Raw genomic sequence first — 14,272 nt, forward strand, 5'->3', positions numbered from 1 at the left:
GCATCTGAAGACAGAAGAGGAGTATGTGACACCAGTCTAATAATAAACACATGATTTTAAGAATAAAATAAAATGAAATAATATAAATGAAAAACCTAGAGATACATGCATGATGTAGACTATACTGTATAATATACAATGTACTTTTTCTGATACAAATTATATAAGTAATTCATATATTAGTAACAATTTCAATTTTATTGTCATTACAGTGAAATGCTAATTAGCAGAATGCATTGCAAAGAATGAGTAAACTACAGTATAATATACCATGTGGGAATGCTAAATTATGCTCTAACATTAATGATGTGCACTTTAATATATGAGAAGCTGAAAGTAAAGAGTTTCTTGGCAGTTTTTGCTTACAAAATGAATTCATTACTTAATAAAACAGTTTAATTAATTTTCTGTCAATCAGACCCTCCAACTCCTCGTATACAATCTGTCATTGGGTAAACTACAGGGATGATGCCAACAGAGGCTAGGTTTTTTTGACAGTAATATTATATATTTTCAGAACTAGAGCTTAATGCAATGGACACAAATTGTCAGTAAAAGGATACAAAATGAGCACAAAGAGATGCAAAACAAACAGCAAAAAAACAACAAAACAAAACAAAACAAAAAAAAAACACAAAATATCCCTTAATCTCATATGTCTTCTCTCTTTCCTTATCTTTCTCTCACATACAGTACATACAAAAGTTGTCCTCAAGCCACCACTCAGCAAAATAAGTTTGTGTTTTGAATTAACTGGGTGGCTGAGGTTGTGCAGTTGCATGAGAATAGCTGATAGGGTGAGTCACATTCCCATCTCATGTTCCCATCAGCTTACAGCTGAATAAATATAGCTTATTTAATATAACAGTGGCTCTGCTCTTTACCCACTGTCATGATGAATCTTAATATGAAAGCTCCATTCATGATGGCTTTTTATAGTCATCACACACAAGCTTAACTCTGAGTTAACCGAACTCAGGCAGTGGAAAGATGGCTTTAATAAATGTCTAAAAACACTGGAGAGCACTGGGAACACTGGAAAGGATTTCATATCAATTCTTGAATGTTTTTATTTCTTCAGTATGTAAGTCTGCACAAGAATGTTATACTAATGTTAAGACATACTGTAAGCTTGTCTTTATAAGAGTATATGAAGCCACAAAAGGGAAAGCAAATTAAATTTAGAAAACGGCTGTTTAGGGAAGTTTAGGTACGGATGTTGAATGTGAAGTAAATTAAAGCTCTGAACATCAGTGCATATGATCACAAGATAACTTGTGTGCACAAGTTTAAAAAAATGACCCCTTTTGAGACTCCTATAGCTTCAAGCAGCTTTCAGTGAGAGTGACCAGGAAGCTGGTGATTCTCTGACCTGGAGTCAGCTGTCTCTTATATTGAGGACACATGCCTTGAGGGCTTTGACTCAGATGTGGAAAAGTACATTTATCTTTATTTTGTAATGCTCTACTTCTTGTTAACAGAGTTAGGCCATCAGTCGCTTACAGTACATGACTGTTGTAACAGCTTGCCAGGAATTTCTATGCGGGGGAAAATCTCAACTATGAGTTCCTCTTTTCAGATGTGGACATTAAGGCACAGGCCAACGGTTTGTGTGTGGTATCAAATTTAGCCTTATATTCATTGTTATATACATGTAAAATATATGAGGTCTCTGTGTTTTTACTAATGATTATGCTTTGCAGGGAAATTTAGATGTGGGAAAAGCAGCTTATTATCTACATATGATCTGTTGAAACTAAATGGGTATAGGCTTCTGCATTCTACTGTCACACCCTTCCTCCAGCCTGCCCTGATATCTTTGCATTCCCATGAGTGATACTGCATACATGGCATTGAATGTTATGGTTACTGTAAATAGTGTGGGAAGACCTAGCTCTTTGTCAGACTCTGTTCCCTCTATGTGAGAGTTTAGACCTCTGGACTCTTTATACTTTTCCTCACTTGTTCTTTTTTTAAATATATATAATAAAATCACATAAGACATCATTGGTGTAAGTCCATTTTTCTCACAAGCATTGGAGGAGTGGAAAACAATAATAATAATTTCCACCACAGTTTATTTTTTTAGTGTAAATTTGTAATATACTGTCAAAAGCTACAGTAAGCTGTATGTTAAATTCAGCACAAATATAATGAGGGTGGGTGGGTTGAAGCTGCCTCACAATTACAGTTACACACAACATGTTACAACATTTATTTTGCTGTGTACTTGTGGAGTATCCCATATTTTGTAGCTAGTTTTATTTTTTGATTGACTTTTTTTCTGCTGAAATCTAATAGACAGATCAACAACAACTCATCCTTTCAACATCTTCAACAGGACACTATGAGAAAGCACATGACCTTAGGCGAGGGAAATGGAAATGCCAGAAATGTGTCATTGTGTGTAGCTGGAGAAAAAAATGTCACTTTGACTATCACAAAGAAAGAGCATGGGGAGATAATGTTGAACTATGAGGAAACATAAATGAAATTATAAATAGTAAACAACACCAGGGAACTGAAACTAAAGCAAGGGACTAATTCATCTAGTTGTCTAACCTGAAATTGTTTGGATCTGTTATCATATAATTTATTCAGTGAAAAGGCAAAAATGTCATTTTTGTTTTTGATTTTTTTTTATGTGTTTACACTCAATTACTGTATAGCACAATGTATCACTATTTTACATACTTAAATACGTATAGTGGACTAAAAGGTAGGCTACAATATTTGCCTCTAAAAGGTAGACAAGTTGACATATGAAGTAGCAGGAAATGAAAATATTCAAGCAAAGTACAGATACTGCACCTTAAAATCATACCATGTACAGTAGCTTACTGAAATAAGTGTACTTAGTTACTTTCCACCTCAGATCAGTATTTTGAGCCAGTGGTGTCTTTTATATACATTTTATTGTTAGTTTTGAGGTGATATATGGAATCTGGAGTCTACTGTTGTGCTGCTTTGCGTTTTCTACAGCCCATTCTGTTGTTTTAGATGATCTCTATAAATATTAAACCTGTCTTTATGGGTCTTCGTGCACATCCCACGCCTGTCTTTGTGCTTCATGTATTATTGAGCTTGTGCTACCAGCTGCAGAGACGCGCTTCGCTTCATGCGTATACAGGATGACACCTAGTGGCCAATATTGATAGAGAAACAGCTTAACATCTATCTGTATTCTGACTCAGAATCTTTAAATGATATATTTCAGTAATAATAAACAAATCTAGTATAAATCATGTCAGTTAATTGCTATTAATGCATTTCACAGGAGGTGAAAGGAGGCTTCCTCCACACGTCACCTTCTCCCAGCCAATGAAAGGCCGCATTTTTCAGAGCTTAGCCGTGATAATGAACAATGTAAATGTGTACAGGGGTTTTCCTTCTACTAATCATGCGGATACTCAGAGAATAGAGACGACTTCAATCAAAACCATCCCACCAGATGACTGTGACCGACGGGTGGTGGTAGGACTGTCAGGTGTAGCAGGCTTGTGCCGTCTAAATAGCGGGACATATTTCGCTGCTTAAGGAGTTGAAGGCATGTCGTGCTCACAAACGACTGATCCCACAGTAAAGGTAAATAACACACACATGCCGACGTGGATCTGTTTTTGCTGACTGGAAATATACACACAGGCTTGTATATGAAGACAACATTTAAGCAGAAGTAGCAACAGATCACATGTACACATTTCGCTGTTAAAAGCATGCCATTTGTTATTGGTGTAAACAGATGTAAACCTCGGTCAGGGGGGATTTGTCGCCTAACTGGATTTGTCGCCTAATGTTATTTGTCGTCAGGGTAATGAAGGACACCAGTGTGCGTTGAGAATACATTAAACTAAAATCGGTTAGATTTGTCGCCCTTATCCTCATCCCCCTGAGGCAACAGATGGACTCCAACGCATTTTTGCCTGTGACGTAGTGACACTGTGTCAAGTGTAAAGTCCATGTCCACAAAGGACTTCAGTAAAGTTCCCATGTTAAGATGACAAAGTGAACTCAGGTGTTACATTACAGCTTTGTTTAAATGTTAAATATTTAAACCAGTCTGTCCTTAAGCTAAACAAAAGCAGGAGGCATGCGTGATGCCATCTAGACAAATCCAGGAGGCAGTGATTAATGACACCATTTTACTGGAGCTTCTGATTCACAGTAAATCATGTAAGTTAAAATGATTTGGTTCACAGATTCACTTACTGGTTCATTGTCAGTGGGCTGACTCCAATAACTGGTTGATTTTGATTTCCAACTTTGTGAAACGTTAATTTTCCTCTCTAAATTCATTGGGACAATACAGTGAATGTTTGTTTTATGGCAACATTTTCATGCAAATGTGATATGACAAGATTACTCTGCAGGGGGCAATGTTTAAAAAGTGCATCCAGTATGATTTATTGCCTTTTGATTGATTTGCAAACAATACTGAAGATACTTGGAGTTTTTTTTTAACAATACTCTGACTGCACATCAAATTGATCCCAATGTGTTGTAGACATGCTGTAAACGATATATCGCAGTGCGGGAAACGGTGTTGCCATGAAGGGTCCCAGCTCCAAATGGGCCTTCTCCATGGGCTTCTTAGTGGGGGCCTGCAGTGTCTACGTCTTCCTGCACCAGGTGTGGTTTGAAAGGAGCTACCCTGTGCTGTCAGAGGCTCAGGAAAAAGCCACAGCGGCTGTGGAGAGACCAACCAGCTGGAGAAAGGAGGGAGCCGCTCTTATCAACCTGCTCCACCCTCACCATGCAGGTGCTTTACACATTATTGTATTTATAGGAAAATATATATGGTGCTGTGATAATCACGGCACACATTTGCATTAATATTTATGTTGTAACATGGAGTTTTTTGTTGTTGTCAAAAATGGTTTGATAGTTGAACTCGTGGTTTGATAAGGAAGCTGAGCTGAATTTAAGCTAATTCCCCTTAAAATAAAGCAGTTTATCCTCATACATATTCTCTCTATATTTAATTCAGCAAACCATTTGCTCCAGGTCAATAAGAGCTATCTTATATTAGTTATGTAATACAGGTTGGTTTGCTGAAAACCCCATCACTCTCTGATAGTTAGTGATTGTCCAGGCAAATGTGAGATGGAAACAAAAATGATGACCCTTGATAATGAGCAAGTCAAGGCCCTGTATGCTGTGATGGTGGTGGTGTGGTGTGGAGGCATTGTGGCACACAAAAAAACACTAATATGATGATTGGTTAGGGTATGTATGGATGCCTTTATTGTTTTGGATATAACCATGGGTAAAAAATAAAATAAAATAAAATAAAGGAAATATAAAAAAAATCATGTGGTCATTGTGTCTGGACGACCAGTTTAACTAGCTACCCTGAAGCATACTATAGTAAAAAATATGCTTTGTAGCTAAAAAAAAAATATGGTTAGATGAAAACTGTATCTTTCAACCCATGTGATGAAACAGTGCCACAGTGTTTTCACATTTTAGTTTTTAAAGAACATTAATAAATGTCATTATAGTACAGCCATGTATCCTGCAGAGTTGTACTACTCCAGGGAAATTGTCTAAGCTTATTCACCTGTCATTTACTCACATATTGAAGGAAAGGGCTGGGGCTTAGGATCAGTCATTTGCACTGGTTGTATGAAAGGTCTGACAGTAATTATAGAAAGTTAGTAAAATATAGTGAAAGGCTGTGGCTGGTAGGCCAGTGGTTAAGGTGCAGCGCTCTTGCCGTTGCGGCCCAGGTTCAAATCAGAGTTGCGTCAGGAAGGGCATCCAGCGTAAAACACGTGCCAAATATCAACATGCGAGTCGTCAGTGTGACGATTCGCTGTGGCAACCCCTAAATGGGAAAAGCCAAAAGTGACTTTCTTAGTAAAATACAGTGAAAGGGGAAATAACAAAAGTATGTGGATTAAACCGACTGGACATGGAGAAATGTTTGGATAGTGCGGTGTGGTGTTGAACCGCACACACGATAGCTCCACTGCAAAGCAGTTAGCATTGTACTGTCTGCTGTGTCCCTGTAGATGAGGACAGCTGGGTGGCAGATGTGCTGTACCAGAAGGTGCGTGTTCTCTGCTGGGTGATGACAGGACCATACAACCTACAGAGCAGGGCCCATCATGTCAGGGCCACCTGGAGTCGGCACTGTAATGTGGTGGTGTTCATGAGCTCAGTGGAGGACCCAGACTTTCCCACTGTGGGCTTGGGCACTAAGGAGGGCCGTGACCAGCTCTACTGGAAGACCATCCGAGCCTTCCATTATGTCTACGAACACTATGTCAATGAAGCAGACTGGTTCTTAAAGGCAGATGATGACACCTATGTTGTGGTGGACAACCTGCGCTGGATTCTGTCCAACCACACCCCAAAAGAACCCATCTATTTTGGTAAACGCTTCAAGCCTTACACCAAGCAAGGCTACATGAGTGGAGGGGCAGGCTATGTGCTTAGTAAAGAGGCACTCAAGAGATTTGTGGAAGGTTTTCGGACAAAAGTTTGCACACACACGACCCCTGTAGAGGACCTAGCCCTGGGACAGTGCTTGGAGAAGATGGGCGTCATGGCAGGGGACTCCAGAGATACTTTGCATCGAGAAACTTTCCACCCATTTGTGCCAGAGCACCATCTAACTGGCAAGTTCTCCAAGAGCTTCTGGTACTGGAGCTATTGTTACTACCCAATTGTTGAGGCAAGTCTCTTCATTTTTGTTTTATGTGTGAGATATTCACATTTTGCAGGACTGTGAAATGTTACTAAGAGCTGTTAAATTAAAAAAAAAAAACATACATAATCATCGTCTTACCTGTGCTCAATCTTACCTGTGCACATCTGCACTTTTGTCATGGCTAGAGTGTGATGCCGACTAAATTAATTCTAGACCTACAGTATATCCATTCCCTATCTGAGGAGGAAGTCACTCGGGATGTTGACCCATAGGTTAAACAAGGGACACAGCCCAAGATATTCTTGTCTGCGCCAGAAACAGATCAAGCTTCCGTACACACTGAGCTCAGCCTTACATCCTTACACAACTAACACAAATAATATCTAAATATGAACTACATACTGCTCTATTACATATTACCTCTGGACCCTTGTTTATTGCTAACCACTACACTATAAGATAATTATTCTTTCTTAGTTTGAAATGTACAGTATGGACATATTTTCTAACTGAAAGTGAGTTGTCTCCAATGTACTGTTTGCTTTTGAGGCATTAATCAAAATGTTGGTGTTGCTATAAAAGACTCATAAGAGGAAGAATAACTAAATAAATAACTGAATATGTGATTATCCAGGCAACATTTCAATTCTGGGCCTGCACAGAACAAGTGACCTGAAATAGAAATGAGTTCATTTTAAAGTGGATGATTGCAGCAGAGCCAGTGTTCTGTCAACAAGAGGAACATGTGTTGCTGATGATGCAACTAATTCATTGTACTTTGCAATTAAATGAAACACATTCATTTCTGATCCTGTCACACACTGCCTGCCAGTTAAAGGAACTGCTTTGTCACCTGTCTTTAAACGAGAAGCACATTTTCTTTTACTATATAGTAATTATGTTTATATCAGAGTAAACAAATAGATGTTTGTGGTTCTAGAACTGTCAGCATATGACACTTTATAAAAGGATAAGGCAGGTGATATTCTGTAGTCTTCTTATTGTGAACAAAAACAAAAACACCCAACACCAACAAGTATTTTGTGCCTGACACTGACATACTGCTATTCTCCTCCACTGCTGTTGACAAGTGAGTCAGTGTTATCCTCAGTTAATTCCTCACACACTGTTCTGCTGCTGCAAATATTCACTTGAGAACTAAATTGCATATTAATCCACAACAGATAATAGATAATACATTAAGAATTCCTGCTAAGTACCATTTGCTAAAACTTGTGTTCACTTGTGCACGGCCATTTTTTAAATTAATTTTTGTATTTATGAACCATGCAGATGCTTTTGAGAAACCCATTAAACCTGGTTGCAGTGTGGTGGATGATGTCTCCAAATTCTTTATACTAAAATGTTTTTAAAAAAATAATCACTTTCTACAATTTAACTTTACGTGTGTGTGTGAATATGCACGCACTGCATGCGCTTGCGTGACTGGTCTGTGTGTTGTGTCCTCCACAGGGTCCACAGTGCTGCTCTGACCTGGCGGTATCATTCCATTACGTGGAAGCAGAGCTGATGTACACATTAGAGTACTACACCTACCACCTGAGGGCATATGGCTACACGCCACGCTACCAGCCCCCCCTGCATCAGGGACTGAGCTTTGGCCCTCTCTCACAGACCACTGTGATGGTGGGAATTAAAGAAGCTCAAGAGGTAACAGATGGAAGGAGTCTCACATCTACTGCCTTTGCTTTCAGTGGGAACCAAAGCAAAACGGAGATGAAGTCACACACAGGGGAGCGAGACCATCTCAACTCAGTCGTCACTGAGAACGGGACTGTAGTCACACATGACAGACACCACTGATTCTGTGTTTTATATGGGGTTCAATGTGATAAGCTGGCACAACTGTTCCTGAGAAGTGTTATTACCCTGTGTGTCGTGTTGGCTAACCAGCGTTCTCTTCTGACAGTTTCAGACACAGCCAGCTGTAAGCACTCAACGTAGTGGTTACAATGTGAATTTAATTTAGTGGCAGCTGTGAATGGTTATTTTTAACCAAGATAAACACTTGGTTTAGCTTGATTAAGTTTGCCATCATCAGTGTTTAAGTTTATGACATTACACAGTCACAGGGGCAGTACAGTGGCGCAGTGGTTAGTGCTGTTGCCTCACAGCAAGCAGGTTCTGGGTTCTGCATGTTCTCCCTGTGCTTGCGTGGGTTCTCTCCGACTGCTCCGGCCCATAGGAGTGCTTGTGTGCGTGGTTGTTCGTCTGTGTGTTGGTCCTGTGATGGGCTGGCAACCTGTCCAGGGTGTACCCTGCCTCTCGCCCGCAGCTGGCTGGGAACAGTCACAGATGATGCAGGAGGAGGCGTAGTGAACACTGATTTAATGTATTTTACAACCTGATCTGAGCCAGTTAATCCAGTAGCAGACATATCAAATGATAAACCTAAAACCTAGCCTACAGTGATATGTTTCTGTCAATAAGAACAAGTGTGCTGTGAAAAACACATTTTCACTTTATCTTTGATTGATATGAGATGCACGGATGCAGACTTGTGTTCTTGAAACCTCCTGTGCTTTTGTTTGAGAACACTGATGCACACAGTATCACACAAAATTCCAATGACTCCCTCTTGTCAAGTCATTTTATATAACCCAATAGCCTACAACTGTTTAAAATAGAATAACTAATGTAAACATTGTAGCAGGTGTAACTAAATATGAGCTGAGCTCAAAGAATCACTCACACAGCTGTAGGAAAATGTACTAATGTTTTACATAAATTATGTATCTAAAAATGGTTTATTTTGAACTTTTAACAAAAAAAAATAACATGATAAAGAAATCATTTTCTAATTATGGTTTGTCTTCAGATAATCTGTGTAGTTAATGAACACTTTCCTAAGTCAGTTAGCAGATTTACAGAATGAATCACAGCTGTTCTGTCATTTCCATCATTGTTTGTGTTCTTTGTGATCTTTAGTCACTGTAGCTGGATGAGCGTTGCTGCAGTAAGAATGTCTACAGTCCCTGAAGAAACCTGCAACAAAACACACAGAGCATACATGTACAGCATGATCAGTATTATTCTGACACTCATACATTTTAGATGTGTAAAGTTGGTGATATAATACACAGTAAAAATAAGACCAAATGGAGGCTTACTTTCTGTAATACACACACAGATTGATTGATGGAGATACTGTATATATAAAAACTGCTTTTAAGACATAAAGACATTAAAACATTAAACCTTGAACACTGAACCTGAACACACTTGAATATTAAATGAACACCAGACATCTTCAGATGCTTTTATGTCTAATGTTTTTATCTTTTATTATTACTCTAATATTTTATTATTTTCAAGCAGTGGAAACTTCGTCATGTTCCATCGACTGAGTGGAAAAAAAGAACCACTCACCTCAGCCTGCACTTGTTAAGAAAAATGCCTCTCTTCTCTGGGTACTCTCTCCAGGGACCATTCTCTGTGAGAGCAGACATTACAACATAGCCCCATAAAGATATACTGTCCTTGTGATGACCATCAGAAAAATGTGAACTCTAAATACCCACAAAAAAAGCACTATTGCGGTTATTTCACTCATTAATCACTACACCCACCAGACTCTGAATTCTTCCTTCCCATAAGACCAACAAAAATGTCTTGCATTTCCCCTAATAAGAAATATTAGTTATTTTCCAGTACTTTTAAAGAAAACAAACACTTAATCATATCAATAAATGACAAAAGTCTTACTTTTTTGTGGTGACTGTACAGCGTTTGCATCTGATTAGAAAGAAAGAAAGAAATAAGTTAGTTCCAGGAGCATTCAAGGTAAAAATCCTATTTATAATATATAACAAACGATAACAACTAAATTAATTAAAGGACCTGCTTTAACAACATAAAGTCTTTTGCCGTTTTTTTCAGTTTAATATCATTAAAAGTATTTTTATGCTATAAAAACGTGAATGTAATCAGCGGACTTCATTGTCAGTCAAAAAGAAGACTCACCGGCGTTTCTTCTTCCCATCAGACCAACAAAGCTATCATAATCCAAATCGTTATACCTCTTCATAATGTTCCGCTTGAGGATGTCCAAGCCTGTGGTTTGCTTCAAACATAAGAAAAAAAATTAGTTTCTGTTAAAAGATGTTTTTTAAAATCGTCTTGGCCATTACGCGCCAGGAAACCTACGTCTGAAGTTGATGTGCGCGATCCAGGCTCCTCACATCTGGAGTGGCTGTACCGAGGTTTCATGATAAGGAACAAAGTCACCAGCAGCAAACTTCTTCTCATTTTCTCAGCACCACCTGTACAAGAATATTTGCGGTTATCCTGTTTAATAAAGTTGTTTCTTGATGGGCCATTAGCCTACATCGTGTTTTTTTTATTATCAAGGAACCAACTGAACCTGTTGAGCGTAACCCACTGCGTAAAAGCACGCAGTTTAAGGTTTACAAAGATATAAATCATAAAAAAATATTTTCATGATCATCACTAAATTAGTCTTTTAATTATCATGCACATATCCAGAAAAGAAACAAAGATGTGACTGCAATAATTTCATGCACTTCTCTTGTGCTCCGTTCCCAAACATTTTACAGTAAACCTGAAATCCACTTCTTCATAAAAGAAGGGGGCAACTGTTGAACATAGAATAAATATGTTAACGCACTACTACTTTAAGCATGTAAACGTGCATTTTTAATATTTACCTGTTTTCTGTCTAGTGGATAATTTTGTAAAAGAGTCAGCTGCGTGCGCCCTGGTGCAGAGTGGAGTGAGGATGGATAGATTCTTCAGTGAGATCCGGTGAGGATAAATGGGGTAATAAATAATAGCTGGATACCTGCGTAACGCCAATCAGCAACTGGAGCGTAGGTGGGCTATCAGATTTTATATTACGCTGTGCTGAAGGCAACGTAGCTCACTCATTGATGACAATATTGTTGCTAAGAGCGTCTGACCCAGCGTACCCACCGTACCCACCCCACCACATCGCCACCAAACAAGCAGGCAAGCACCATCTAAAAACGTCTAGCCAACGTAACGATGATATAAATTCGTAGGTTCATGCCCATCTCTGAATATATTTGGGGATTTTCTTAAAAAAAAACTGGGCTCCAACTGGCTTTGACTAACAAAGGAACAAATAACTAGGCTCCAATTGGCTTTGACTAACAAAGGAACAAATAAATAAGAATATTTTTGTTATATCATAGGGTTTGAGTTAAAACCTGAAATTGTGTGTTGGATAAGCTACAGAACTCTCCTTTATCCACCTCATTGCAATCAAGTGCACATGTTCCTCTAAGTGCCTTTCAGCTGATCAGTCCACATGGTCACTGTCAATATACTAATGTTTTAGGAAGTAATTACAGTATATACATAGATAGCTGCTGCCTCTGCAAGTCACAGAGGATGGTGATGTATTTGATTAGACAGGCTACACGGCTGTGTGTTTGTAACTGAACACTTGCCCACTTGTATCTGAGCAGGTTTTGGTTAGCTAGCTGAATAGCACCACTTATTATTTGGTGTTTGTATTACATACAAAATCAATGAATTGCAAGTTTTTAGCTAAGACCACATGTTAAGCAGCAAATGCAGACATTATCAGTATACAGCCATGAAACACACAAGCAGGCCGAGCTGCCATGATGAAAGTCTAGACATTTATTGATTGGACAGACACAGCTTCATACCAGTATGAGTAACACACAATTCAGAGGGTCACTTCAAATTGTTTTCATAGCTGCTTTCTCTGTTATGGGTTCTGACAGGCGGTGAGTTGGAATGTCTGTCTAGTAACTTGTGTGCACACCTGTGTACTGACAGTTTTTTCTAACCTTCAAGCAGCTCAATGTGTATCATGCTAAAAGGTTGCTCCCTTCATCAGCAGCATCTGAAAATGACTCAGATTTAGTTCTCATACTGAATCTATTAAGTTTCTTGCAATTACACAAACAATTACACTTGTGTCGATGTCTTTGCACACATTAGGACCGCAAATAAGCATGAATATTAAAACAAAGCCAAACTTGAAATCATAGCTGTGAAGCAGACAAGGGGAACTATAGCAGATATCAACATCCTGTATGGAGGTCAAGGCCTGGTAGAAGGAGGTATGACACTAACAACAAAACACCAGGCAAAAGTCCAAATAGTGCATTTCACAAAAGGTTAACCCTGCTACTGTATGTTTTAGTAATGACTTCCCATTTCCATATTTGGAGTGAGGTGAAGGGATTGCAGCAGTGCAGGGGTTCGGGATGGGAGATCTAACAGAAGTGGGGGAAGTCATTAATTGCAGTTTTACATTATTGATAAGGTTTTTTTCAGTTTTTACCTCCCTTGGAAATCAAAGCGACCCTGTTTATGGACTAACAGAGAGCACAGGGAAAGAATGCCATGGGCTGTTTACCTGCATTGTGCCATGGCAGGGGAAGCCTCTCATGGATGTTGGGTTGCATGTAATGCAGGAATAGATGGGTGTCCTGCGTTTAGATGTCATTCATTCCTGGCCCCTGACTGTTCAGGCTGTTCGTGGGTGGCTCATTAACTAGAAAACATCGAACTCTTCCTTTGCAAATGAATAAATGTTGTAAAAGGTTGGTAAATCTTGTATGGTTTCATCAATCTCCTAACCAGATGTTTCTCAAACACTTTTCTACATGTATATAGAGACCAGGTTGTCTGAATATCAACATATTTGTACATTAAAAAAAATCCTTTATAGTCTCACTTTATCTACTTTCACAGTTTTGTTAAATACATAAAGATAGTTTCTTTCCCCGGGCTATTACAGTGATGAACAGCTAGTTTATGTTGCTCTTCTAACTTGTGATTTTTTTAGCTTGTATGTATTGTGTATTTATTTTGTTTTTATAGTGTCCACATTGGGGGCCATTGAGCTGGAGTCAAATTCCTTGTGTTCTTGAAATACTTGGCAATAAATTTATGCTTATGCTTACATTAATTTGCCCACTGATCCTAATTTTCCTTTGCTGGCGTATTAAATGAGCAGGCTTATCGCTGTGAAACATATATAAAGAAAGAAATCGAGAACTCAGTAAACACATTTTCTGTAAATGTGTGTCTTTGTGGACAAATCATGTTGTGTGTTTTTAAATCTCACATAATTTGTTCAAATTTTAGAAGGCTGCAAAAAACTAACTATGCAAGCCTTAAAACTCAGTCTAGCAGTTCACGTTGTTGGGAGGCTTGTGTATGGACATGAGAATAGTAATAAATTCCTATAGAATCCAGCAGTGGAAAGCAGCAGACAGAGCCTGGAGTACAGTCACACTTTATTCTTCTTCCGTCTTTCTAATGGAGCTGCCAATCATTCATATGTGTGGGCTTTCATGGCCAGAGAAGGAGAAGATCAAGTAAGTTCCACCCTGGAGTTGAAAGCAGACTGAGACGTCAAAGCCCTTATTTGGGAGAAATGTTATAAAATAACTAACAACCCAGACAAGAGTAGTGTGTGAGTGTGAGAAGAGAAAATGAGCTCACAAAGATGTACATGATATTGCAGGGTGTAGATTTAGCTATATTTGTATACAGGCCGGAGTTGAATGCACAGCTTGGAATCTTTGGCCACTGGGGATTCTGCATGTGTGAAGTAACATGAAAACCGTC

General features: G+C 38.8%; 2 protein-coding genes across 3 annotated transcripts; one reads left to right on the forward strand and one right to left on the reverse strand.

Moving 5' to 3' along the window:
- The first annotated feature begins 3,303 nt into the window (after positions 1-3,303).
- c1galt1la (core 1 synthase, glycoprotein-N-acetylgalactosamine 3-beta-galactosyltransferase 1, like a) lies at positions 3,304-8,950 on the forward strand. The gene is made up of 4 exons (XM_020614503.1): positions 3,304-3,585; positions 4,505-4,759; positions 6,015-6,679; positions 8,129-8,950. The coding sequence occupies exons 2-4, from the start codon at positions 4,549-4,551 to the stop codon at positions 8,477-8,479; spliced, it is 1,227 nt and encodes a 408-aa protein (XP_020470159.1). The 5' UTR covers positions 3,304-3,585; positions 4,505-4,548; the 3' UTR covers positions 8,480-8,950.
- An 8-nt stretch (positions 8,951-8,958) lies between these two features.
- Positions 8,959-11,546, reverse strand: tac3a (tachykinin precursor 3a). 2 transcript variants are annotated; one of them, XM_020614514.1, is made up of 7 exons: positions 11,344-11,546; positions 10,823-10,938; positions 10,640-10,739; positions 10,382-10,411; positions 10,246-10,299; positions 10,046-10,109; positions 8,959-9,661 (listed from the first exon to the last, which is right to left on the reverse strand). In XM_020614514.1, the coding sequence occupies exons 2-7, from the start codon at positions 10,922-10,924 to the stop codon at positions 9,643-9,645; spliced, it is 369 nt and encodes a 122-aa protein (XP_020470170.1). In that variant the 5' UTR covers positions 10,925-10,938; positions 11,344-11,546; the 3' UTR covers positions 8,959-9,642. The 2 variants fall into 2 exon arrangements, with proteins under 2 accessions (XP_020470170.1, XP_020470180.1); XM_020614524.1 differs by lacking the exon at positions 10,246-10,299.
- Between the last annotated feature and the right edge of the window lie 2,726 nt (positions 11,547-14,272).

The sequence above is a fragment of the Monopterus albus genome, unplaced genomic scaffold, assembly GCF_001952655.1.
Source record: "Monopterus albus unplaced genomic scaffold, M_albus_1.0 scaffold6.1, whole genome shotgun sequence".
Lineage (NCBI taxonomy): Eukaryota > Metazoa > Chordata > Actinopteri > Synbranchiformes > Synbranchidae > Monopterus > Monopterus albus.